This window comes from Ciona intestinalis, chromosome 2 (genome assembly GCF_000224145.3).
Source record: "Ciona intestinalis chromosome 2, KH, whole genome shotgun sequence".
NCBI classification, from domain to species: Eukaryota; Metazoa; Chordata; class Ascidiacea; order Phlebobranchia; family Cionidae; genus Ciona; species Ciona intestinalis.
The window spans coordinates 7,646,801-7,671,082 of NC_020167.2; the positions used below are offsets into that span (position 1 = coordinate 7,646,801).

General features: G+C 37.5%; 1 protein-coding gene across 10 annotated transcripts; it reads right to left on the reverse strand.

The window, feature by feature from the left end:
• Positions 1 to 54: 54 nt before the first annotated feature.
• On the reverse strand, positions 55 to 24,211 carry LOC100177906 (collagen alpha-1(XXVIII) chain-like). 10 transcript variants are annotated; one of them, XM_026840652.1, is made up of 35 exons: positions 23,952 to 24,211; positions 22,680 to 22,852; positions 22,137 to 22,281; positions 21,813 to 21,898; positions 21,269 to 21,396; positions 19,538 to 19,685; positions 19,322 to 19,324; positions 19,023 to 19,085; positions 18,209 to 18,268; positions 17,899 to 17,961; positions 17,340 to 17,357; positions 17,216 to 17,251; positions 15,491 to 15,526; positions 15,239 to 15,319; positions 14,206 to 14,259; positions 13,900 to 13,935; positions 13,654 to 13,704; positions 13,275 to 13,346; positions 12,678 to 12,731; positions 12,452 to 12,496; positions 12,332 to 12,385; positions 11,912 to 11,992; positions 11,400 to 11,483; positions 10,709 to 10,780; positions 10,373 to 10,466; positions 10,039 to 10,050; positions 8,156 to 8,731; positions 7,630 to 7,665; positions 5,505 to 5,741; positions 4,872 to 5,166; positions 4,110 to 4,260; positions 3,731 to 3,803; positions 2,947 to 3,120; positions 1,384 to 1,431; positions 55 to 830 (listed from the first exon to the last, which is right to left on the reverse strand). In XM_026840652.1, the coding sequence occupies exons 1-35, from the start codon at positions 24,139 to 24,141 to the stop codon at positions 748 to 750; spliced, it is 3,612 nt and encodes a 1,203-aa protein (XP_026696453.1). In that variant the 5' UTR covers positions 24,142 to 24,211; the 3' UTR covers positions 55 to 747. The 10 variants fall into 10 exon arrangements, with proteins under 10 accessions (XP_026696453.1, XP_026696452.1, XP_018672977.1 ...); XM_026840651.1 differs by having other exon boundaries at positions 7,630 to 7,662; positions 8,156 to 8,734; XM_018817432.2 differs by having other exon boundaries at positions 8,156 to 8,734.
• Between the last annotated feature and the right edge of the window lie 71 nt (positions 24,212 to 24,282).

The following is a 24,282-nucleotide window of genomic DNA, read 5'->3' on the forward strand; positions in this document are numbered from 1 at the left end:
CCCCACCCTCCTATAGTACTTTCCAGATTACAAATAATAGAAACAACACACATCTAATATAAAGTGATTTTAATTACGGTGACATTATACATAAGCATGGGCAACAAAATGGGCTACAATATAATAGTAAGCCGAATTAGTTAGGTTACAGTTTTAATGTTTTAATATACCCAAAGTTCGAATTTACATTGTGGCGCTGTATTGTCTACAAGTCGCTTTTTAAGCGGCATCTAAACGTTATAATACTGTGCGAATGTTTTGTGTATACGTTTAAATACGATAGCTTTTCCGTGATGGTTTTATAATCTCATATCTACAGCAGTACAGCTTCGCAGAAAAAGTGATCTATAAATCGACTTTGAATTTGTTTAACATTTTTCGGCAATTGTTTTACGATGATTTATACAAAGACAGTCTACAGCTAAGAGCACAGGCTGTTGCGATTTAAAATCCGGCTTATATGCTGAAAACAACATTTTGTGTAGGGTACTGTGGGGTAAGATGGGATACTGTTGGCACATAATGTCACAATTTCCTAACCGTGTTCTAGCAATCAACGACGTTTTTTAAAAGTCACGAGGATACCGTTATATAATTCTGCAAATTCAAATGGGAAGATAAAAGATAACGTAAACATCTCCCATCTTACCCCCACTATAGGAACTGTACAGCGCGGTGATAATGAATTAACAATGCCAGATCATGCGGCAATATATGCTGACGTAGGTGAGAAGAAAGCCTCTAAAGTTAGGAAGATCCTTCGTATTCATATTCAAGTTCGCCGGATCCATCGTATTCTTCTTCTAATATTGGCGACGTAGTGGTAACAACTGAAAGAGAAACGTTTTAATCAGAAAGAATTTAAAGAAATATATAGTTGGGTGGGAGATGACGGGACACCTTTAGCACATAATATCCAAATATCCTGATCGTGTTTTAAACAATTAATAACGGTCTATACGAGTCGTGAGGATACGGTTTTATAATTCTTTGAATGTTCTTTGTTTACTACTAAATGGGATGAGAAAATAGAATGAGAAGGTGTCCCATCTTCCCCACCCTACCATATTTGATTTCATGTGACTCTTGATTTGGCCAACTTAGGTCTTATTCCTATACCCGTGAGACTTTACCCACATATTATAAAGTGGGGCAAAACGGGACAAAACGATCAGGAAAATTGATATTTACGTGCTAAAGGTATCCCGCTTTACCCCAAGGTACTATACATCATAGAATGACAGTTCGGATGTCCATTTTCGACTAGATATATTAAACTAGACTACATCGATTCACAAATAGGAATTGAATGATATTTTAAACAATTGTGAAAAAACAACGTCAATGTTTTGAATTTCGTTTTTTAGTTTATTTAAGTCAAACCTGGAATCAGTTTGTCGTCCTCTGGCGTGAAATCCACTCCCGCTGCGGCTAAAATTGTAAAGAACGGTTACTTGTACAGAAATATATGAGATCACAGAAGGAAATACTGATAAAGACTAGCAGTGTAATTAACAATTTATATTGTTTTGCTTATATAGTAGCTTGGGGTAAGATGGAACTTGTATTCGGTCTCTTTTCCCGTCGCATGTTGTAGAAAACAAAGAATCTTTACAGAACGATTTAATCACAGAGCCCGCCACTTTAAAAGTATGTTGTTAATTGTTTAAAACGAGGTTATTAAAAATGGGATTTAAAAGATGAATGTATCCCATTTTACCCCACTTTACTGTATATGCAACACACATATCACAGACGCATTACCAAATTAATAACAGCTAGATTTGTTTCGGCATTGCACACCATGTTAGTTTGGCACGTAACGGATTATTGCACCAACAACCAACTGTGGGGTAATTAGAACCACAAACCACGACAAAATCAAGTAAAGTTAATGTATCAAATCACCATGTATAGTAAGAGTGGGGGGAGATGGGACACCTTTATATTTTATTTCTCGTCACATTTGGTAGTAAATAAACAACATTCAAAGAATTATTAAACCACATCCTCATGACTCCCAAAGACCGTTGTTAATTGTTTACAACACGATCATGATATTTTGGTAATATGTGATAAAAGTGTCCCGTCTTCCCCACCCTACTATATATACAGGTATATAAGATGCCCTGCCATATACTATTGATTAGATGTGACCATTAAAATGCACATAAATATTGCTGGATTAAAAATCACATTAACTTCTTTCACATAGACTTTCTAACTTGAAAAAAAAATTGTTTTTTTTAATTGCTAAATCAAAGAACCTTCTTTGAATTTAAGCAGCAAAGAATTATGTTACGTCACCATAACTACACCAACCATGCAAGCCTAACCTTTTAATCCAAAAAGGTTGTTCTGTATTATAGACACCGGTTAATAGTTAAGGTGCCTTATTGCGTGGAAGTTAAACAGTCAACAAAATGATTGGTGGCACAGTTATTGAGACATTAGAGAATTTAAGATGTATGAGTATTCTCGTAACTTTAAAAGAAATCAGTCCTTGTCCAACCATAGTACATACATAGACAAAGGCCAATTGTTGTTGTTTTTAATTGTTTTTTTTACATACAAGTAAACACTATGTACAACTAGGTTAGTATAGTTATTCGTTTAAACCAGTCATCAGTGAAGCAGCACACTTACTTTTGAAGGTTAGGGCATAAAAATATTGAGAATTAGTTTAGAACTGCTATTTTTAAAACTAGAAGATATATAGTAGCGTTGGGGAAGATGGGACACCTTTTCATTCAATGTTCTCGTCTTTTTTTGTAGTAAACAAAAAAGTTTTACAGAATTATAAAACCGTATCTTCACGACTTCCATAGACTGTTGTAAATTGTTTAAAACACAATCAGGAATTTGGATATTATGTGCTAAAGGTGTCCCTTTTTCCCCACCCTACTATATGTTTTAATTATAAGTGTTAGGTGAATAACTATTTACATCTAAACACTCCACGAGTAACGCCGCAGATCTGTTTAATCAAATTTTCTTGAATGCTGGCGATGTCGGTGTAATCATCGACCGAGAAGACGAATTTGTCAACCGGTACAGACGCCATTTCGACGAGTTCCATTCTCTCGGCTTCACCCACGCCAATGGCGAATATCGTAGTTCCTGTGGATAATATAAAATATAATTTTATATATCTGCGATAGCAATGATCATGTCTATAAAAAATTGATAACGAAGATCGTATTATTAAAAGAACGAAGAGGAGGGAATCAACAGCAATTAAAACAACAATCGTTAAAACACGCTATGGATAAAAGGTGTAGAAAAGAGTGCTAGTTAAAGCTTGGCTGTTGCATCCAAAATATGCCCAAAAAACGGTGGGGGGGGGGGGGGGTTGTTTAAAAACGTGGGGCCAATGAAAGGATATAAGTAATCAACGAAATAATATAAAAAAGGCCAAAGCATTAAAACGACTGTGGAAAAAAACCCTAGCCTTCGTTGAATACTGTGATTTTGGCTCTCTGACAAAAATACCCACCCCCACCAAAATATATCAGTTTGGTGTGACAATGTAACTACCATATACAATTATAAGAACACATTGGCCAATGCAATAACGTGTAGTAAATTTCATGAATTGGCTAACCCTGCTGAGCTGCTGATACGGTGCTCATATAGTTGAACGATTCTTGTTTAGTGAAATATAATAAGGATCTGGTGCTACGAAAATGTAACAGACCAAAATTAAGCCCAACTAATCAGTATAACTTACCTTCTCGTTTCAACTGTTGTGATGGTATTATTACGTCATCCTGACTTCTTCCGTCAGTAACAACCACAGCAACCTGTAGGACAAAGTATTTATTTCGTTACACTGATAGCAAAATTTAAAAATTAAAAGGTTAGTCTAGGTATTTTTGGGACATGAGATCAAGTCCGCAGAAGGACATGTGGGACAAGAGTCGAGACAAGGACGCTTGAGTCGGAACAAGAATAGGGGTCTTTACTATCGCTAGAACGTTAATTTTGACGCACAGGGGTGTTGGGGTACAGATTTGGCTTAAATCCTAGGTCCCAAAGGACCTCTCCCATAGAATAGAACAGAATAGAATATCGTCCAAATCAGAGTGTTATTGATATACCATGTTTACCTTATCAGAGTGCGGTCTAGCATCTTCATATGCGCTCTGTAAGAAGGTCAGAGCAAGTCCCGTCTTAGTGTTGCCGCCCATGTATACAAGACCGTCAATGGCGTCCAGAACGCTAGTCTTATCCACAGTTTGCTCGAAGTCAAATTCCATCCTGAAAATTACGCTTTAGTCAACAGGCGCATAATTTAACAGGTGTAAGACATGTGTACGAGAGATGTTTTATAGTGTTGTGACAAGAAAACAGATGTTTCGTATTCACTGTTCAGCAACTCTGGTAACAAGATTCTGTGAGAGTGCAGTCCTGATGACGCAATCGATATAACAGCAATTGTTTTAATTCACAGAGGAAAAACTTTGAGAGTGTTAAACTTCACGTTTACGCTTTTGTTTCTACGAATATTACACAATTTTTCTCGTTTTAAAACATCGGCTTTATATGCTAACAAAGAACCTTATATATATACGGTTGCTCTCAGGTATTATATTTTGTCGCCATGGCAGTCATTGTTCATTTCACCCTGATTGAGTGTGACCATGCACGCGAGGATAAAGCAAGTTACATTCATACGAATATTGCACAATTTTCTTGATTTAAAACATCGACTTTTTATGCTAAACAAATGACCTATTATATGTACACTCTTACTGCCAGGCATATTATACTTGTATTTTGGCTCTTTCGGCAAAAAATTTTGCTGACCGACGTTTCAGGGTCTTGTTCACTTTATTACGGTGAAAATTATACGTTTATCAAAGTCTTACCTTGGATTATCATTGTACTGAATCATAGCGACCTGCACTCCGTCGTTACCGATGTTAGTGAAAGCACTGACAACGTTTATGAGGAACTCCCTTAGAAGGACGAAACCATCTTCGCCCACTGAAGCGCTTCCGTCAAGCACAAAAGCGAGGTCAACCCGCGCGTTGGAGCACCCGATACCGGAAGGGCTGGTAGGGGCTGCAGTTGGAACTGTGGGGGTTGGGGTTGGTTTGATTGTCGTTGTGGTTGGCGCTACTGTTGTGGTCGTGGCGATGCTAGTTGTGGTAGGTGCGACAACTAGAAATGATAGAAGCAGTTAATGGTTTTGTTTAATTGGATTATAAAGGAGGTTGAATGACAAACGAAGACCGTACTTACTTGGTGTGACTTGAAAATGGAATGAAATGTAATGTTTATGTCGATGCGAATGTGTTTTGTGATTCGAAATGTGTAAAAATGTTGTATGTGTATAATATGGGATGTAGTGATGTTACTTGTCGTATGATCACTGCCATTCTTTAAAACTGAGTGAATAAAACATCGGTGTCCAACATAAACACAATGACGTAAAGCGGGTTCCGCAGTTTTGACATAAACATGACGTCACTCGTGCGCATGCGTAAAACGGCACTCACGCGGACGACATCTATCGTCACATTCCGCCTCCGTGTCAAAGACGTTACCGCCCGGACAGTTCTTATAATGGAACCAGACGCAGTTCTGTCTTGCTTTGTTCCAATAGTATTTCCCAACCACATCGGTATCACCGTTCGGGTTACAATTCCCAAACGGTGGCTCTTGCCCGCAAATATCATTAGCGTCGCTGGAGATTGAATCGCCGACGTCAAGCTGGTCCTCGTCATCATCTTCGTCTGCATGGTTAGCCAAGCGTGCAAACCAATAAAGCGTGCGATACGTAATATTTATGACGTAATGATGGAACAGACGAATTAAAGTTATATTTGGTCTTGAAAACTGACTAAATAATTTTACAACAGACATATTGCATGCTTTATAAGACGATTAAAACGACGATCGGCGCCTGTTTCAACTGACGCAAAACTTCGGCGTATTTATGATAACATGCACACAGTTTTTATGGGAAGATTCGAGGATTTTCATTGTCTATATACGATATCATTTCTTGGTCACGAGACGTCGCTATTTCCTCACGTCACCACGCGATGGCGCGCCTGCAATTAGAAGGACCACTAAGTCGATTTATTTTGGTTTTTACACAAACACGTTTAAAAGTATTACTTTTCTTATAAAACGTAAATTTAAAACTAATATCAATTACTTGTTTTATAAACGCATCCTTTATTTTACTAGTTGTACTTAATGGTCCTTCATAACACAGGGCATATTTCGTGATGAGATTATTAAACCAAGGTGTATTAGGCGTTCAAAGATACCGACAAGCTGTAGAGATTTAGTTGAAATTCGTATTTGTCGTTCCTTAACACTTTTGAAAGCATTAATATAAAACTATGTTTCCTGTCACACTTGTTTTTACTATATTAACTAGCGGATTTTGTAGTCAGATTTAATACGAGCATCCAATATATATTAATGACGCACCGAAATGTCTGAGATAAAAATTGTGTAATATATATTTACCATTATAGTAATATGATATTTTGTTTGTATTGAAAAACATGTTCTGAGAAAGCGGGTATTTGGTCTTTTTTATGAGTTTATTTAAACCAGCGATGATACAGACGGATTATAAATTGATGACTTCGATTACGGATTCTACCAGCAATTATAGTTAAGCGTTCTACTGTGTTAGTTATAAAGGCGAGCTACAGTATACATATAGTAGGGTGGGGGAAGACGGGACACCTTTAGCACATAATATCAACATATCCTGATCGTGTTTTAAACAATTAACAACGGTCTATGGGAGTCGTGAGGATACGGTTTTATAATTCTTTGAATGTTCTTTGTTTACTACTAAATGGGATGAGAAAATAGAATGAGAAGGTGTCCCATCTTCCCCAATCTACCATATTTGATTTCATGTGACTCTTGATTTGGCCAACTTAGGTCTTATTCCTACACCCGTGAGACTTTACCCACAGATTATAAAGTGGGGCAAAATAAAAAAATGGAGTGAAAAGTTGTCCCATCTTACCCCACCCTGCTATAAAAGCGAAAATCACACCTAAACAGATATAAGGCATATTTGGTTATGCTGAGCAAGTATGCTGATTATTTAGATTACTATAGAAAGCGGTAAAAAGCGATTTGAACTGTAAGCTTTGTGTTCTGCTCGCAATATTAATAAAGTCGTTTGTTCTGTTGTGTTAAATTCGGGTATGAGGGGTCCGTGCTTTTCATGTAAGGAACTTGGGGTTTCTTTGCGATGACGTCACTAATCCTGTTTCGCCCCTTTGTGCTCTGCTTTGCGGCCATGATGACGTCGTCGGCGCGAAACTGAAAGCAAGAGAAGAAGGGTTTGGGAGTTGCTTTTGGGATCGAGCCGTTTCGAGCGCGCTGCCGTGCCATGAGACGCCGCGAGCCGCGCAACCCCCGCCCTTCTTCTCGAGCTGGCAACACTGCATCAGATTCCTGAGCAGGCAACACTGCTTCAGAGTCGACGTTCGCGCTCTCGCAGGCTACGTCATCATGGCACTTCCGCGCGTCGCATGACGTCACAATCGCTATGGCGGCGTCTTTTTTAAATCGCGTAAACGATATACGTACATAAGCAACAGCACGAAAACGAATTTGCAAAATATTGAAACTTGAACTTACCGGTTGTGACATCCGGGGGTGCGGGCTCCTCGTCTACTGCAAAAAAAACAAGCTCAGTTTAAAATATTTAACGATGTTACGCAATATAAAACATCCATGCATGAAATAGCAAGCGAGTGTGAGTGTATGCATGCAAATTGAGGATGAAATTGCCTGCCTTGTACGTTGTACATGTAGGTTCCAAATATGCTCCCGATCATTTACATGCAACCTCTAACTCACGCACGAATTAACTTCGAATCTGACACCTTTGTTGCAAGATGTTGAAAGGAATTATTTTTGTTATCGGGCTTTGCCCTTCAAAACATGCTGTAAGACTTCTCGATCTAACGGGAAAGAAATTAAAAGACCCCTGAACGGGAAAAGAACTTGCAAGGTAGTTAAAGTGATTGCTGGCTTCTTATTAATACGAAGGAAGAGGAAGAAGAAGAAGAAGGACCACCTCATGTAAGATGTCTATTCTACGTCCGAACCAAAGAGATTAACCTTGTCATCTGATTAATAATTGCGTTCGCGGAAGTTTTACCTTCAATTTCTTTTATTCCAGCGCATATGTTTTCCACTATGTCGGAAATAATGCTTTCAAGGGCGGAGAAGTTGTCCACGTTAAACACGTTGCCAGTAGAACTGAAATCTTCCAACTCGGACGATATAACCTTGCTCCCCACACCAACAGCTGCCATTAAGTTGTATTTGTTGTTCGCTTCTTCAATAGCGTCAACATTCCTGTCCTCACTGGCGTCACCATCCGTCATAGTGATAAGAATCTTAAAAGCGCCAGGTCGCAGCAGAGGCCATACTTCTCTATTGACAAACTCCAACGCACTGTAGGTCTTAGTTCCCGACCTCATTTGGATTATTCCCTGAACTTGATCAGAAATCTGCGCTGAACTAGCGACGTCCGAGTCCACCTCTATCATGCTGCGTTCCGAGAACTGTACGACGTCGACATGCAACGGGTTCCGTCTCTCCCCAGGGTTAAATGCGTCAACAGTTAACAAGATCCACTGTTTAACTCGGTCGAAATCCTCACGGTCAATGGAGTCGCTACCGTCGACAAGGAACGTGATATCGACCGGGTACTCCTGGCACCGATTAGGTGCTGCTGTGAAAATGATTTGTATGGATGGTGCAAACTACAGCTCGACAACAGTCACGCATGCATGCGACCGCGCGTTTCCGGAATCTAAATTATCTCCAATCATTTAAAATCGTGTGGACTATATGGGTTTTCTCTGCCAGAGAACAATATCACAAACGCAAGTGCAATACAGCAGTAGATACACGTCGGTTTACATCTCATGGTTTAAAACTAGAGTTACGCAAGTGTAGTAATGCAGTCGACGCATTTTCGTCGGCTTAAAAGTCGTGTTTTAAAACTGGACTTACAGCAATTCAAAGTAAGCGATTATAGCGTTAGTATTTAGTACATGATAGTCAGATAGTAATAACAGCGAAGCAAAATCGCGGCTTTTAGTTAGGCAGATTAAGAGAGCGCTTGAGATAGAGTTTTAAGCAGGGCACGTATTTGACTGATGCGTTATAAAATTTGTCCTAAAGTTAAACATTTGTTGCTAAAATTTTAACGATTCAAATTTACGGTGAATCTTGTTGGATTCGATTGGTCGCAAACTCGCATTGACCGCTATTGGGTTATACAGTAGTGTGGGGGGAGACGGGACACCTTCAGCATATAATATCAAAATATCCTGGTTGTGTTTTAAACAATCCACAACAGTTTATGGGAGTCGTGAGGATACAGTTTTATAATTCTTTTACGTTTTTTTGTTTACTACCAAATGGGACAAGAAAATAGAACGAAAATGTGTCCCATCTTCCCCCACCCCATCACTAAACAACTTCTTTTCGACCTTTGTTATATTATTGGCGAGATATTACCCAAGATTCACGATAGTCGTAGGAGATATGAAAGCATTCAACCAACTAGGCGGCATTGATTAACTTATTTACCGCGTAATACCAGAGCTTATCGTTAGCCTTTCATCTTACCGCAATCTCGTATGTGCAAATTTGATTTACTAAGCTTCTTATGTATAAACATTACGCTTGTTTACTGAGCGTTTTACATGGAAGATTGTATGTTAACAGTGTTAGCGTTTTCTATGAGTTCTACAAGCGCGTGGTCGAACAAATAGATCTTTTACAAAAAAATGCAAAACACGATAAAATCTCAGAAAAAAACAAAAGTACGCAGCGTTTTAACTAAATGATGAAATGTGGTATCGCGAAATACTTTAAACTGAATATATATTTTTCAAACAACTGCAAAACATGATTGGATCTTAAAATGTACAGGCCTGAACGAATGTGCGCGACAAAGAAATGCAAACGGGCAAGCACGCCATGCAAGTGTACCTCACAACGATGGCTTAAATAAGACCGACTTACGTGCAGCGCAATCTGTAAAAAAATGAAAAAGAAAACAGTTAGCGAAAAAGTTACGGCACAAAAATGTAAAAGTTACGGCACAGCTACAAACACATAAACTTTATTGTACAGTTCTAAGAATGGGCCATTACAACGTGAGAATATAAGATAAACACTCCAGGGTGGCGGGTGCTTGTGTATAGCATTGGTGCACCGGTCTCAGCATGCCACAACATCTGTGCTTATGTGGTGTATTAATATGAGGCCACCGGCGGAGGCGAGCATAAATGTCAGCCAACCCCGCGGAATTTACGAGGTATTTTGATAGATGTAATAACGACCAAACCAGGCTTACCTCCGGGCAACAATTCCCTTACAATCTCGCTGATCACTCCACGTAGTTCGTCTAAATCATAAGTCCCTGGGTGGCCACGAGGTCCCGGTTCCCCCTAAAAGCAGTAAAGTTAACGACGCGAAAAATCGAGGAGCGTTTCATTAAAAAAAGTTAACAACCGTGTAAAGTTTTGAGGTGGCTGTACAGTTGTACACAGTATCCGGAATTCGACCGTTTTGTGTCTGTTTTGTCCGGATTTCGCTGCCGCATGCGGAATTGAACACAGGTTTGCATATACGACTTCGCACGCCGGATACTGTGTACAACCATCTGCCATCTCTAGTTGTTAAGACTTACTCTTGGTCCCCGATCACCGGGTACACCTTGTGCGCCGTCCAATCCGTCAGCACCATCTCGACCTGGTTCACCCTGGATATTAGGACATTGTTTATTTCCTATAATACGGAATGCTTTGGAATTTGAGTATGAATAAATAAATATACTTGCTCCTTGATCGCGTGACCGGAAAACGACAGTCGTTATAACAAGAGTGTTCTGTTTCATACACCTCGTGCCGGCTTCCGAGTTACCACATATGTAACCTTGTTGGGAATTTTATCATTGCAGCTATTTAAAGTTGGATTAGATAGATAAACTTCATACTGTACACCGCCGAATTGCTAACACTCACTTTTTATAGGCATTTTAGCTTAAAATGCATCAATACAGCTATCCAGCATTACTTTACCATACATAATTGTAAGCATTTATGACTTTGTAAAGTCTAACACTTTAATAGAGGTATTATATACTAGAACAAGGACAAATACACTACAGTGTACATTGTAAACATTATAGCTTAAAATGCATTGACCGAGCTTTCCAATACTGAAACAAGGTCAAACACACTGCTAAAAATGATTGACAATGCATGTTCTTTGTGTTTACTACCAAAAGGGATGAGAAAATTGAATGAAAAGGTGTCCCATATTTCCCCACCCTACTTTTAATACTAAAACAAGGACAAATAAACTACAGTGTAACTTACAACTAGACCAGAACTTCCGGGCAACCCTGGGAGTCCCAATTCACTTGATGGTTCGCCCTTCTCTCCTTTGCCTCCGTTCAAACCCTAATTAAGATAAAACGTAAACAACGAGGCCTCGTAAATTCCACCAGCTTTAAACACTTAGCATTCCTTTCGCTGCTAAAAACTGTTACGCAGCAGCAGTGACGATACAGACAAGTAAAAAGTCATGCTTCGCGTATTTTAACCCTTACATTTTCGAATAATGTTTCTGGAAAAAAATAATGTCGTTTTAGACATGCCAAATTTCGCTAGTACTGTAACGAGAATTTCTCGTTTGGTTAACGTTACAGTACTTATTGGCATCTCTGGATATAAAAGGATTAAAGAAAAAAATGATGCATAAAATGGTTGGAATCAACTGTGTACACATTCATAGAGTTTCCATACTTTAATTTACAAGTTCTTGCTTCCATACAAATATGCCCATATATAGCTTTATAAATTCGGTTCTATCCAAAATTAGTTCAAACCTGTGGTCCAATTGGTCCTCTCTCTCCTGCTAAACCACGTTGTCCCGGGAAACCAGATGCTCCCTGTGGACCTGGTTCACCCTGCCATTATAAACAGCTGATTTAGTCAAAATAACAATAAGTTTTAACAGCCAAAATACCGGATTTTTAGTCAATATTAACAGTGCAACTGTGCATACTAGCGTTTGTGAAAGTATTTTATTGCGTGTACAATGTTCCATAAACATACGCTCCTCATTCTTGAGGCTCGACCAAGTTTTAACCCTTGAAATTACGGACGTAATTATATAAACATTCGATTCCACAGCTCAGTGGTTAGGCGCTTGCACTGTAACCGAAGGGCATTGGGCTCGAGGCTCGGTACTGATAGGTGTATGTGTCCTTAGACAAAACACTTAACGAATACTGCTATAAAAATACCTTGTCGCCATCGTCTCCGCGAGGTCCCCTTGGTCCTTGGATACCTGGTTGACCCTAAAATACAAACATAGTGAGACCTTCTATCACTTGAAGTGAAAGAGATATATCCAGTATACTTACGGGTCCGCCATCCAGACCGTCCAAACCAGCGACGCCTTCAACACCCTGTACAAAGGGGAAAAAATCGTCAAAAGAAGAACATAAATAACCAAAAAACGTCCAAAAAAACAAAAGAAAAAAATAAATAACCAAAAAACGTCCAAAAAAACAAAAGAAAAAATCAGTAATCGCTCATCTTTCTTATTAAAAGCAACTTTAAAGTTACATGTTTACAGTCAATACTTACAGGTTTTCCAGCAGGTCCAGGCTTTCCACACAGTCCAATCATACCCTTGTTACCCTGTTAGAAACAAAAATAAGGTTCGTAAATAAATGGATGTAACTTATTTACCCTTACGTCACGAAGAGACAGTCGTTATAACACGGGTGTTCTGTTTCATACACCTTGTACCTGCTTACAAGTTACCACGTATGTAACATATTTATCCTCGCATGGCGGGCCAACAACAGCCAATAGTTATAACGCAGTTATTCTGTTTCATACACACTTCGTGTCAGCTTGAGAGTTATCATGTATACAACTTTGCGAGTCATGATTATTTTTTTCTATAATCGCTTTATATATTAACAGTTAGAAACATGATAAACTAAAGGTTCATAATTCATAGCATATTTTTGGGATTTTATATTTCCTCCACTTCTAGAACATATATATCCAAATGTCCTGATCTTGTTTTAAAACAATTAACAACGGTCTGTGGGAGTCGTAAAGATACGTTTTGTTTTAATTCTTTAAATGTTCTTTGTTTATTACGAAATGGGACAAGAAATCGAATGAACAAGTGTCCCATATTCCCCAACCCCTACTATATATGAAATTTACCTTATTTCCTGTGTTTCCTTTATTACCGGTGTCTCCTTTCGAACCTTCTGGGCCAGTCTCGCCTTTGCCACCCTACAAACCAAGTCTTATGTAAAAGTCGTTCAACGCATAACAGAGGTTAAAAAATAATGTACCAGTGGCCTATTTACCCTATAAATGTAACCGATACGTTAGATTTTTTAGGCTAATATCCCTTTTAAATACAAAAATCAATTGTCATGTAAAAAGTAGTTGAATGTATAACAGTAGTTACAAAACGATGCTCCATTGTAGCTTAATATTTATTTCATAGAATAGAAGATATTTTAGTCTTCCGTACTTTTAAAATATAATGACTAAAATAGTGGGATTTTTTTCCAAGTTAAATTTTATGACAAACCTTTTCGCCAACTCCCTTTTCGCCCTGATCTCCCTGGTTTCCCTTGGTTCCCTGTCAAGATAATACTTGAGTTAAATAGAATAAAAATACGGAAGATTGTCAAGCAACAAATCGCTTTAAATTAGACAAAACTGAGAAAAAAAACGGTTTGTTAAAATACACTAAAAAAGACGAATAATTACGTTTTCTATCGGTACCAAACAAGACGTTAGTTTATCTTAGAAAAAAGTTATTTAGAAACCTCACCTTTGGACCTTCTGGGCCGTCTTCGCCGATTTCTCCCTGTTAAAATATCGGTGTTAATTTAAATCGATATATTGTTGACCAACGAATAGGCTATTCAAATACTTTTATGATTTATTTTTTTAACTAAGACTGTATTATTTCTAATTCTGAATTATTTATAAGGGATACTAATAAATAAATAAGTTTAACTTATTTATCGTGGCCTTCAACGACAGTCGTTATCACTACGTATGTAACTTTGTGGGTGATTATTTTTAGGGTAATGTAATATAAAACGACTTAGTGAAAGTAATCATTATACGATACCTTGTCCCCAATATTCCCCTTCTGCCCGACGTCTCCTTTTTCACCAACGGTACCCTGAAACGCAAGGAATTTAAAACTTAGAATTATAGAACGTTCAATTAAATTAAGCAGATATACGAAAAAGTATCCAGTTTTAAAACAATACACAAGTCAAGTCGTAAGACCCAGTGAACAATAAGTCAAAGTAAAAAAGTAATGACTGTTTTATTGGCGCAGGAATACTTGTTATTGAAAATTATCATTGAAAGTTTATCGTTAAAAGTTTACCAATCAGAATTAATGATGCCATTGCGTAAAATTGTAATAATCTGATGCTCGAAAACGTAACCAACAAAAATCAAGTCCAACCACTAGTAGTGATAGAGATACATATTTTGCGTAAATGGCATCGTCAGTCTCTTATTCAAATTGTCCCTAATTTTGCGTAAAAATTGCTGTTAAAACTTAGGCACAAGTATCTATGTGTGGCACATTGATAAAAAGTAATGCTTGAGTAAGATCTTAACGGCTAATTTGATGCGGGTTATTTACACAACACTCGGCACGTTCTGGTCACTGATCTATCAAGATTGTTTGGCGCTCTGTGGACGTCAATATGTGACTAATGATGCTGTGGTATTCGTTGCATCAATAGAAAGCAAGGAATGGTCGTCCAAGTAGTAAAGTTTTTCTAACATTTTTAGTAAATGAATGAATGAAACTTTGTTTATCCTCACGAAGATGGGAAAATTAAAGTCGTTTTATTATGAATGTTCTGTTTCATACGCCCTACACGCTGATTACGAGTTACCATGTATGTAATTTTTGTGTTTTTTTTTCTGTATGGCTGACGATTCAGAATCCTAAATAGCGACCACTTGCTTAGATCGAGCCCTTACAGCAGATTGTGGCTTTGTTAAACGCACAGAGCTAAATCAATGCTTTCAACGTCGTGTATATAGATAGACCAACGCTGGTCTAAATCCAAAATCCCATGACGCCCCACCATAAGACCTCATACATGTAGACACCCCATGCGCATAGTCAAAAATACCTTTATTCCTTTTTTTCCAAGGTCTCCCTTTTCTCCGATTTCTCCTTTGAATCCAGTGTCACCTTTGTCGCCGAATTCGCCCTGAAGTTAACAAATCTTATAAATAATTTTAACTTGTAAGCGGGTCACGAGTTTAAATATTTTGATTTTGAACAATTTTCGGTAATTTTAAAACAAGAAATTTTGATTTTTTTGGACTTTTAGAAATTTTTCGTAACTTTTGTTACAAAATACACAACTAGTTACACTCACTTTGTCGCCCTTTGCTCCAATGTCTCCGATTACTCCCTGTTGTAAAATACGTGTTAGTAAAAGGAGTGTGAACATAATTGCTTAATAGTTAGGCCACAGCTCAATTTGTTATTTTATTTAAATAGAATGACGTGTGGACGGAATTAAATTCAGACTCTTAAAGCTGTCTATTGGTAATTTAACCAATTTGAGACAAAATCTTGACTTTGATTTGTTAAAAACACACAAGAAGACGAATAGTTACCTTTCCTACAATAATTTTACACAGCTTGATATAATTCGCATTTACGGTTGAAAATATAAGCCGTCGTTCTAATAAGCCGTGTCCATGGAACCGAAATCAAGTTTCAGAGTCGAAATAATAAACTAGAATTTAATCTCCCATACATGTTTGGCGGAACGACCTTGTTCTAACTTTTTGACAAATGTTGTCCACGGTTTGGTAGCCATGTTTACACACCGTCGCTATAACTCCACGCTCAACCAAAGCAAATAAAAGCAATGACCGATTAATAGTCAGGGTCCAGTAAGGTGGACAGCCAGATTGCAATTTAATAATCGGAGGCGCCAACGCGCAATCGTATTCTCAGCGACCTTAACAATTTTCGGACTTCGATGTGTTTGAACCGGAACGAATTTTTTCATATGAATTCTTACGTAAATTTCTCAACAAAATTTGCTTGGTAATATTTCGCCTTAAATAACCAATACGCGATGTTCAAACAGTGGAAATTACTTGGAAATGTGTTCACACGTGCATAACGAAGTTATTATTATGTGCATTTGTGCGTATTCAACTTTTTTTTCGGGAAAAGACTTAGGAAAGATTATACTTTATTAAGCAACCGCGGGTTTTTCAACAAAAACCTGTTTAACATTAAAATCCAATACATACCGTGTTTAAAAAGCGGAACTTACTTGGAAAAACGCTTTCGCGCAAAAACATAACAAAGACGGTACGAGTTTTTTGCTTATTTAACAGTTTTTAAACTTTAGAATGTTTGATTTGGAGCGAATTCCCAATTTATGGATGCTTTGCGGTGCGGGGTTACTTTAATTCTAGCGCTTGATTCCCCATAACCAACCCACGGTGTCTAAAGAGCGGAAATTACTTGGAAATGGGCTTTCGTACACACACATACTGGAGTTGCTAAGAGTATTTTTGCTTATTCAACATTTTTTTCAATTAATGGATGCGTTACGGTTGGAAAATTTCTTTAATTTGAGCGGGGTTCCTCAAAAACCTGTTTAACATTAAAATCCAATACATACCGTGTTTAAATAGCGGAAATTACTTGGAAAATACCTCCGTGCACACACACAGTATAAGCTTTTATGTGAATGTGCTTGTCCGTTATAATATAGATTTCCAAAAAAACGACAGAAGCGTCAAATTAAACCTGAGAGTTCACTGAACAGACAAATACATGGCAAGTTTATAGACGTTCCAAGGAAACCTTTTATTTGCGGATTTTCACCGCTTTCATATACGGCATACGCTTGTATAAGTTTGCCAAACAGTGATATTTATATCTAACTTAAGTTTCTGCAGAAAGCGTCAAATATGTCAAATTCATCAGCAAAATTGATCGGTTTAAATTTGATTACGAAAACGAAGACTTTAACTTTGAGTTAAACCTTTAGTTTGAGGGTAAACTTACACGTTTGACTTAAACTGCAACAAAACTGCCACGTGGACATTTAAAGCGGAAGTTATAGGCTCACCTTAGGACCAATATCTCCTTTCTCTCCGTTGTCTCCCTTGAAAAGAAAACCGCAGTAGTTTAATTTATTGATACAAGCTCTACTGGCTTCGTAGAAAACTTTTGTGAATTTAACTTCCACTTACCTTGTTGCCCACTTCTCCCTGAAAAGCAGAAAACAGATTTAAATTGAGATACAGAATGTTGTATTTGGTACTGTGGGAAAATAAAGATGGAACACTTTTAGCACATAATATTTAAATATCCTGATCGTGTTTTAAACAATTAACAACGGTCAATGGGATTCGTGAGGATACGGTTTTATAATTCCTTGAACGCTTTTTGTTAACTACCAAATGGGACAAAAAGTAGAATGAAAAGGTGTCCCATCTTTCCCCACCCTACTATATAAGGCCACCAGTGAAGGCGTAAATATAATGTCAGCCAATCCGGTTAAATTTGTTAGAAAACAGTTCTAAATTGAGGTACAGGCTGATCAGTAAATTAAACCAGGTCGTTATGCGGTAAGGTTATTAATACACTGGCGTCGAAGGTATTAACTTCAATGCCCTGGAGGAAACACAACCAAGTTGGTGGCAACCATAGAAGTATATTTTCTAGGCTTATTTTATAAGCGCGCCGTCGTCAGGAATTAATGAACAAAAATCCGGCATGATATATTTGGACATTTTCTGCCACCATTACCTTGTCGCCGTCCAAGCCGTCAATACCGGGGATTCCGAGTTCTCCTTTTGGTCCTTGCTCACCCTAAACGCAAACATAGTTTTAATGGAGGATATCTATATTAAACACATAATACATATAAGTGCATGAATAGAAACTTTGTACAAATTTGCTGATATGGTTTCCGAAGGTATTATTTGTGGGTGTTTGACTTCTCCAATAACCTTTTCAAACCAACGCATTACATAATAGCCAGTAAATATCAACTTTGCTTTTGCACGTGTGACCGCAGTTATAACACCTGGACTTTTATAATTGGATAAATTCTTACCTTGATCGGTTCTCCTTTCTGACCTTTCGGTCCGTCCGGTCCAATGGGTCCGATGGGAAGCTATAAAAAAAGGTATTTTAACGCGGCTTTGTTATTTGCCAACTGGGTGCAGTCATTCCAGATAGTTTAATTTGGTGGTACCCGATCCTGGTTTGCACAGTGATAGTATTGATCTACGAATATAACTGACAAGGCTGTAAATTTTATGCTTTTAGGTGATTTAATTCATGTATAGTACTGTGGGGTAAAATTTTAGCACATAATGTTCAAATATCCTGATCATGTTTTGAACAATTAACAACGGTCTATAGGAGGCGTGAAGATACGGTTTTATAATTCTTTAAATGCTCTTTATATAATACCAAATGGGACGAAAAAATAGAATGAGAAGTTGTCCCCCACAATGCTATATTTTCCGATTATATTATGTAGGCTACTTGTAAGGCGATTTTTGGATATGTATTTAAGGCTGTACTTCAACAAAATTCGTATGATTTTCCGAATATGTTGTGTACTTGTAAAGCGATAGATTTTCGGGAATATTTTGAAGGCTGTAAAATGTAACCTTTGTTCTATGGAAAAGATTTTACGAGAGTTCTGTAAGTCATAAAACATTTGTTGGGGTAAGAACTCGATTGTCAGCTGCATAATTAAATCAACGGTTCTATAAAAAATGTTATTGCCAAACGTTCTGTAAATTATAAAGCTTTTGTTTTCTGTAAATTATAAAGTTCTGTAAGTCATAAGACATTTGTTGAGATAAGAATTCGACTAAGAGTTGGATAATTAATGAGGTTCGTTACACCTGGCTTACCTCGCAAGAGCAAGTGCAGTTATTGCAAGGTGCTACTAAGTTTGCAGGTCCATGGGAGTAACACTGAAACACATTAACCGTTAAGCGATACCAAGCAATATTTTAATAGAAAAAAACAATATTTTTTATAGAATAAAACACATTACAAATGTAACATCTAATTTAAGTGCTGAAACACAAAACAGCTTAAAAATATTTATGTAAAAATTAAAAATTTGATTATTTATGAAAAGCAATCAACTAAACAATTTTTTTGTAGAAGACCAAAAGTCGTGAAATTGAAGAATGCTCTTTCTTACGTCCTGAAAATAAAAAAAATAGATAAACAAAAGCGAAATTTAATGTATATACATATATATACATATTTGACACAAAGTTTTTAACGGTATACATAACCTATTTGTCGATGCTAACTTATGGTTTAAAAAAACCTAAAGTTTCGCAGCAAACATAGGTTATTTTTACATTTTTTGTCTATTTTTTTTTTTTGAATAAAATAGTTTTTTTATTCTCACTGTAAGCTCGTTGATGACGTCAGCCAATACGTCATGAGACTTCATCTCAAAGAAAGTTGAGGTTTCGTCTCTTCCAACTTTGGCTAACTTGTTCAAAATGATTGTATCAGGACACAAGCCCTCGTTCCAAACATCATTCTGAACTCCACTAAAAATGCAAATGATTAGACTTCAAGCCAAAAAACTGTATCTGACATATTATATGTTTATGTTGCCAGCATTTGCGTCATGCTGTAGAAATATAAAGTGTTTAATGTTTACCATTAAGCGTCGGTAAAACAGTGATAGGCCACTATCAAAATAAACAGAGAACATCATTGAAAAGACGAAGTTTAATGTTCAAAAACTCTGAGTCACAAAGCATTATTCTTTATTACGATTGTCAACTTTACTAGAATAGCCTCCATTGTTCGCAAACAGACAGTTAAAGGCACCAACGTTTTGTGTATCAGAACAGGAACCTAACACTTCAGCTCTATTTGTGTTTACTTACAACGCTTGGATTCTCGTGTGAACTTCAACTTTCTGCCAATTTTTGAATGGCAAAGACAGGCAAATTTGCGGTATGACATGTATTTCTGTTGAAGTGTATTTTGCTGCTAATGGCCAAACGGTTGAGTACTTTTTAATGTTGTGCATATTCTATTTTGACAACAATTTGCAAAGAGACTTTTAGGATCTATATTTTAAACTTTGAGTGTTATCTTTTAATGTAAATACAACGTTTACTTGTAATGCTTAGAATGCCACTAGTACAGTGAAGACTGCTCTTCCTCAAAACAACTTTTAGCTAGCACCCCTTGCACATATTATATAACGAAATCTTGGTTACAATTTAACCGGAAATTTAAACACCCCCTTTGGGCGGAGCAAAGTTCAGCTAGGTCATGCCCTAAAGACATTTGTACAACTTTTCATGGAACTTAACGCAAGGGGTCTCTAAGCCCTTGACCGTTAAATAAACAATCTGTAGGCTACGAGTTTGCCCACTCTGCCGGACGTTTAAATGTCACGAAATGATTAATACACCCAACGTTGTGTTCGTCGCCATTGGGACATGATCTTATCACTCAGTTTATGTTATCAACCGGATCTATAAACTTGTGTAAGGGCCCGCATATGAGGTGGAGGTTTAACTATGTATTTGAGATGTAATATTACCGAGAGTCACTCTTTCTAGTGAATCTGGTCATACATTTATGTTTAGGCGCCAATGAATAAATAAATGTAACTTGCTTTTATCCTCGCGTGGACGAAAAACGACAGTCGTTATAACACGGGTGTTCTGTTTGATACACCTCGTGTTACATTACGAGTTACTACGTTTCAATAAGGGTTAAAAAATCCAGTTGCGTAAAACTAGTGGTTTAAACCAAAAACGTGAAAATCTTAAATCAGTACAGACCGAATGTGAAGCTACGCTTTAAAATAACTGAAATAGTTCTGGTATTTTTGACAATCGAGAATATTGATATAAATCTACTTAAAGCTAGAATTGAAACGTAAAAATATGTATAGTGGGGTGGGGGAAGACGGGACACCTTTAGCGCGTAATATCTAAATATCCTGATCGTGTTCCAAACAAGTAACAACGGTATGTGGAGGATACGGTTTTATAATTCTTTAAACGTTCTTTGTTTACTGTTAAATGGGACGAGAAAATGGAATGAAAAGGTGTCCCATCTTTCCCCACCCTACTATAACTTAAATGTGTAAGTGTTATTAACTCACTGGCATTCCCGGGTGACGGAAACTGGAATAACTGTGACTCCAGCTGCTTTCAAACCAGCAATAGAGAGCTCAATGTCATCCATAGTCACACTTGGGTGGCTTTTACCATTCGTCATTAAAATAACGACCTGGAATCAAAGAGTTCGTGTTAAAATTATATATAGTGCTATGAGGTATGATGGGATGCCCATATGTCCCATAATGTCCCATATCCCATATTTTGTAATCGTGTTTTAACAATTAACAACATTCTTTTTTAGTCGTGAGGATGAGCCTATGTAATGATTCTGTTATAGGGTCTACATGTGGCATAATTTCGTATGAATACCTTGTTTACGTGACACTACAACAACATAGGCTGTTACACGACAAGCGAGTATACTAAATGTTAATGCCAAACAAAAGTATAATTAAACATTCTATTTGGGTGAAAGACACTAATTTTATTATACAATTGATTGGACTTGATTTTTGTGTTGCATATTTCGTAGCACCAGATCCCTAAACATTGTGTTGATCAATAACTTGAGAATTAATCGCTTACCGGCTTTGGGGTTTGTGGGGAAATCTGCGTAAGAAGTTCTTCCGGGCGTGGCTCGCTTTGGAAATGGTCAACGGTCGCGTTCAAGGCTGAAAACCGAAAGGAACAATAGTTAAAATTGAATGCATTGCATAAGAAAACAGAGATAGAAAGACAAGAAAGCACTGCTCTAATGAGTAAGCACGTTTTACAATTATCGTCATTTTGGCACTTACGTTCAATAATTACATCCTGTATTAAAAGAGCTATTATAACATGCCCGATGCCGACAGAGAACACTTACGTGCTCAATAATCTTTGCAAAATAAAGACTAATACAAGAAATACCTTTGTTAAGGAAAGATCCTTCACCGAGGAAACCGAGAGTAGATAAGGCTTGTTCAATACCGGACATTAACCCCCTACGTGTTGATGGATTGGTGTAATCTTCGAAGGAGTTAAGATGGAGAGGGAAGAGAATGTCGCTGCTGAACTGTAGAGTAAACAGAAGATGTAAGACTTTAAATGTAAGCAAACTAAGATACAGGAAAAACGTCACCCAAAAAACAATTGCCCGACTAAAAAGGATCTATACGACCACTTACGTATTCAAAGGGAATTGTGGCCTAAATTAGGCAGTCAACATATTTTGTAGGGTGTATAGGTAATATCAATGTGAAAATAGCTTCGTTTAAAATTGAACTGATGAATGAATGCAACTTGTTTATGGCAAATGGCCGCGTGGTGAGGAAAGGACAGTCGTTATAACACGAGTGTGATTTGTTTCTATGACTAAAGATTTGAACAACTCATTTTTAAAACAACTTGCATTCTATTCTATGTGGGTGATGTCCACTGGACCCAGGATTTAGGTTATTGCATCCAAATTACCTGCATTATTCCCAGCCTTGTTTCTGTTCCTCCGTATTGAATGTTTTCAGTTCTTCCGATCCTTCTTACTAGTTTCCGGAGGAACCTCATCATCTTCGCGTGGTGGTCACGGAAGCAAGCGCTGCTGTCCACAGCCATGATGATGTCATTGGCACATTTTGGTTGGATGATAGCTAGAGAAAAATACTTCTTGTTAAAATAACTAGGAATGAAGGACGGTGTGTGGGAGACCTGTGGAAACGGTGTTATAATTGTAAAAAATTTGTTTGTATACTACCAAATTGACTAGAAAAATAAAATAAAAGGGTGTCCCATCTTCCACACCCTACTATATTGTTTTGACACGCATCCATGAAGTTGCTTTACGGCCGTAGTATGCTATCACCTTGGTATATTAAAACGCCATTACATTTTATACGTTCGTACAAGTCAGCAGAAGGACAAAATTTACACCTCTGCAAATAGCAGGGTATTGGATACACACGACGGGCTTAATAATATTGACACACGTTAAAGCCAGTGTGGAAGTCGCCTCCCACGTAATAGACACCCTTGAGCGACATAACTCTTATCTCGATGATATACCATTAGAAACCATTTGTGGTATAGGTTTTCGGTACTTTTGTGTATCAATTACATTTATAGTTAATTGAAAATTCAAGTATGCAGTCACACATAGTGTGGAGTAGAAGGGGCACATTTTTTATTCAATGTCTAAATATTCTAAGCGTGTTTTAAACAACCACGCTATTTTTGAGCCGTGATGATTCGATCATATAGTTCTTTGAGTGTTCTTTACTACCAAATGGGACGAGAAAAAATGAAAGAAACATTGTCCCATCTTAACCCAGCCCACTATATTTACAGGTTTTCAGTCCGTTTGTGTATCGGGCAACTATACGCACAGTTGGTTGAACGCTCAAGTATGCATCCACATATTGTTTGATGATTATATACAACCTGCGTTACTATTGCTCGCACATATGTTATATAAATATCACTCCTTTTCGGTCATGATAACGAAGAACGGGGAGTTTTTAAAAGTGAGAAGACGGGTACTAACGGTAAAACAACAGTTGTTAAAACACACTTGTTGATATAACAGAAAAATATCTTTTTGGATAAAAGACGTGGCCGTTACACCTTACAGAAAATACAATGTAAATTAAAGTGAACAACATTAAATATTATTAGAACTCTATAACGTTTTGAATAATACAATGTAAATAAAAGTAAACAACATTTTAGTTAATTTATTGTATCGCAACTTACGTGCTGGGGTGTTCTCACAGCATTTGCACGAGCATTCGCCGAGCATCGTGTCCGGGGGAATCGGTTCAACTTCCAGAAGCGGATCGTCTCCCTGGACGTTTCTCACGCTAGTTTGCATCTTGTGACGCTTTCCTGATGCATCGGTGTTTATCAGCAGTATCAGCGCTACTGCCACGCAAAGAACCTTCATGGCTGTTAATGAGGTCTTATGATGCAAGAATTAAAATTCCTACTTAAAATCCTGCAGAAAAATTAATCTATAGTAGGGTGGGGAAAGACGGCTTACTTTTAGCACATAATATCCAAAGATTCTGATCGAGTTTTAACAAAT

Excerpts from the sequence above, each read along its gene's own strand:
- LOC100177906 (XM_018817432.2), bottom strand. The coding sequence starts at position 24,141 with ATGAAGGTTCTTTGCGTGGCAGTAGCGCTGATACTGCTGATAAACACC. Across the intron at positions 22,853-23,951 it reads CTGTGAGAACACCCCAGCAC|CTATCATCCAACCAAAATGT; the intron begins GTAAGTTGCGAT and ends ATTTTTCTCTAG. Across the intron at positions 10,467-10,708 it reads CCGGTGATCGGGGACCAAGA|GGGGAACCGGGACCTCGTGG; the intron begins GTAAGTCTTAAC and ends TACTGCTTTTAG.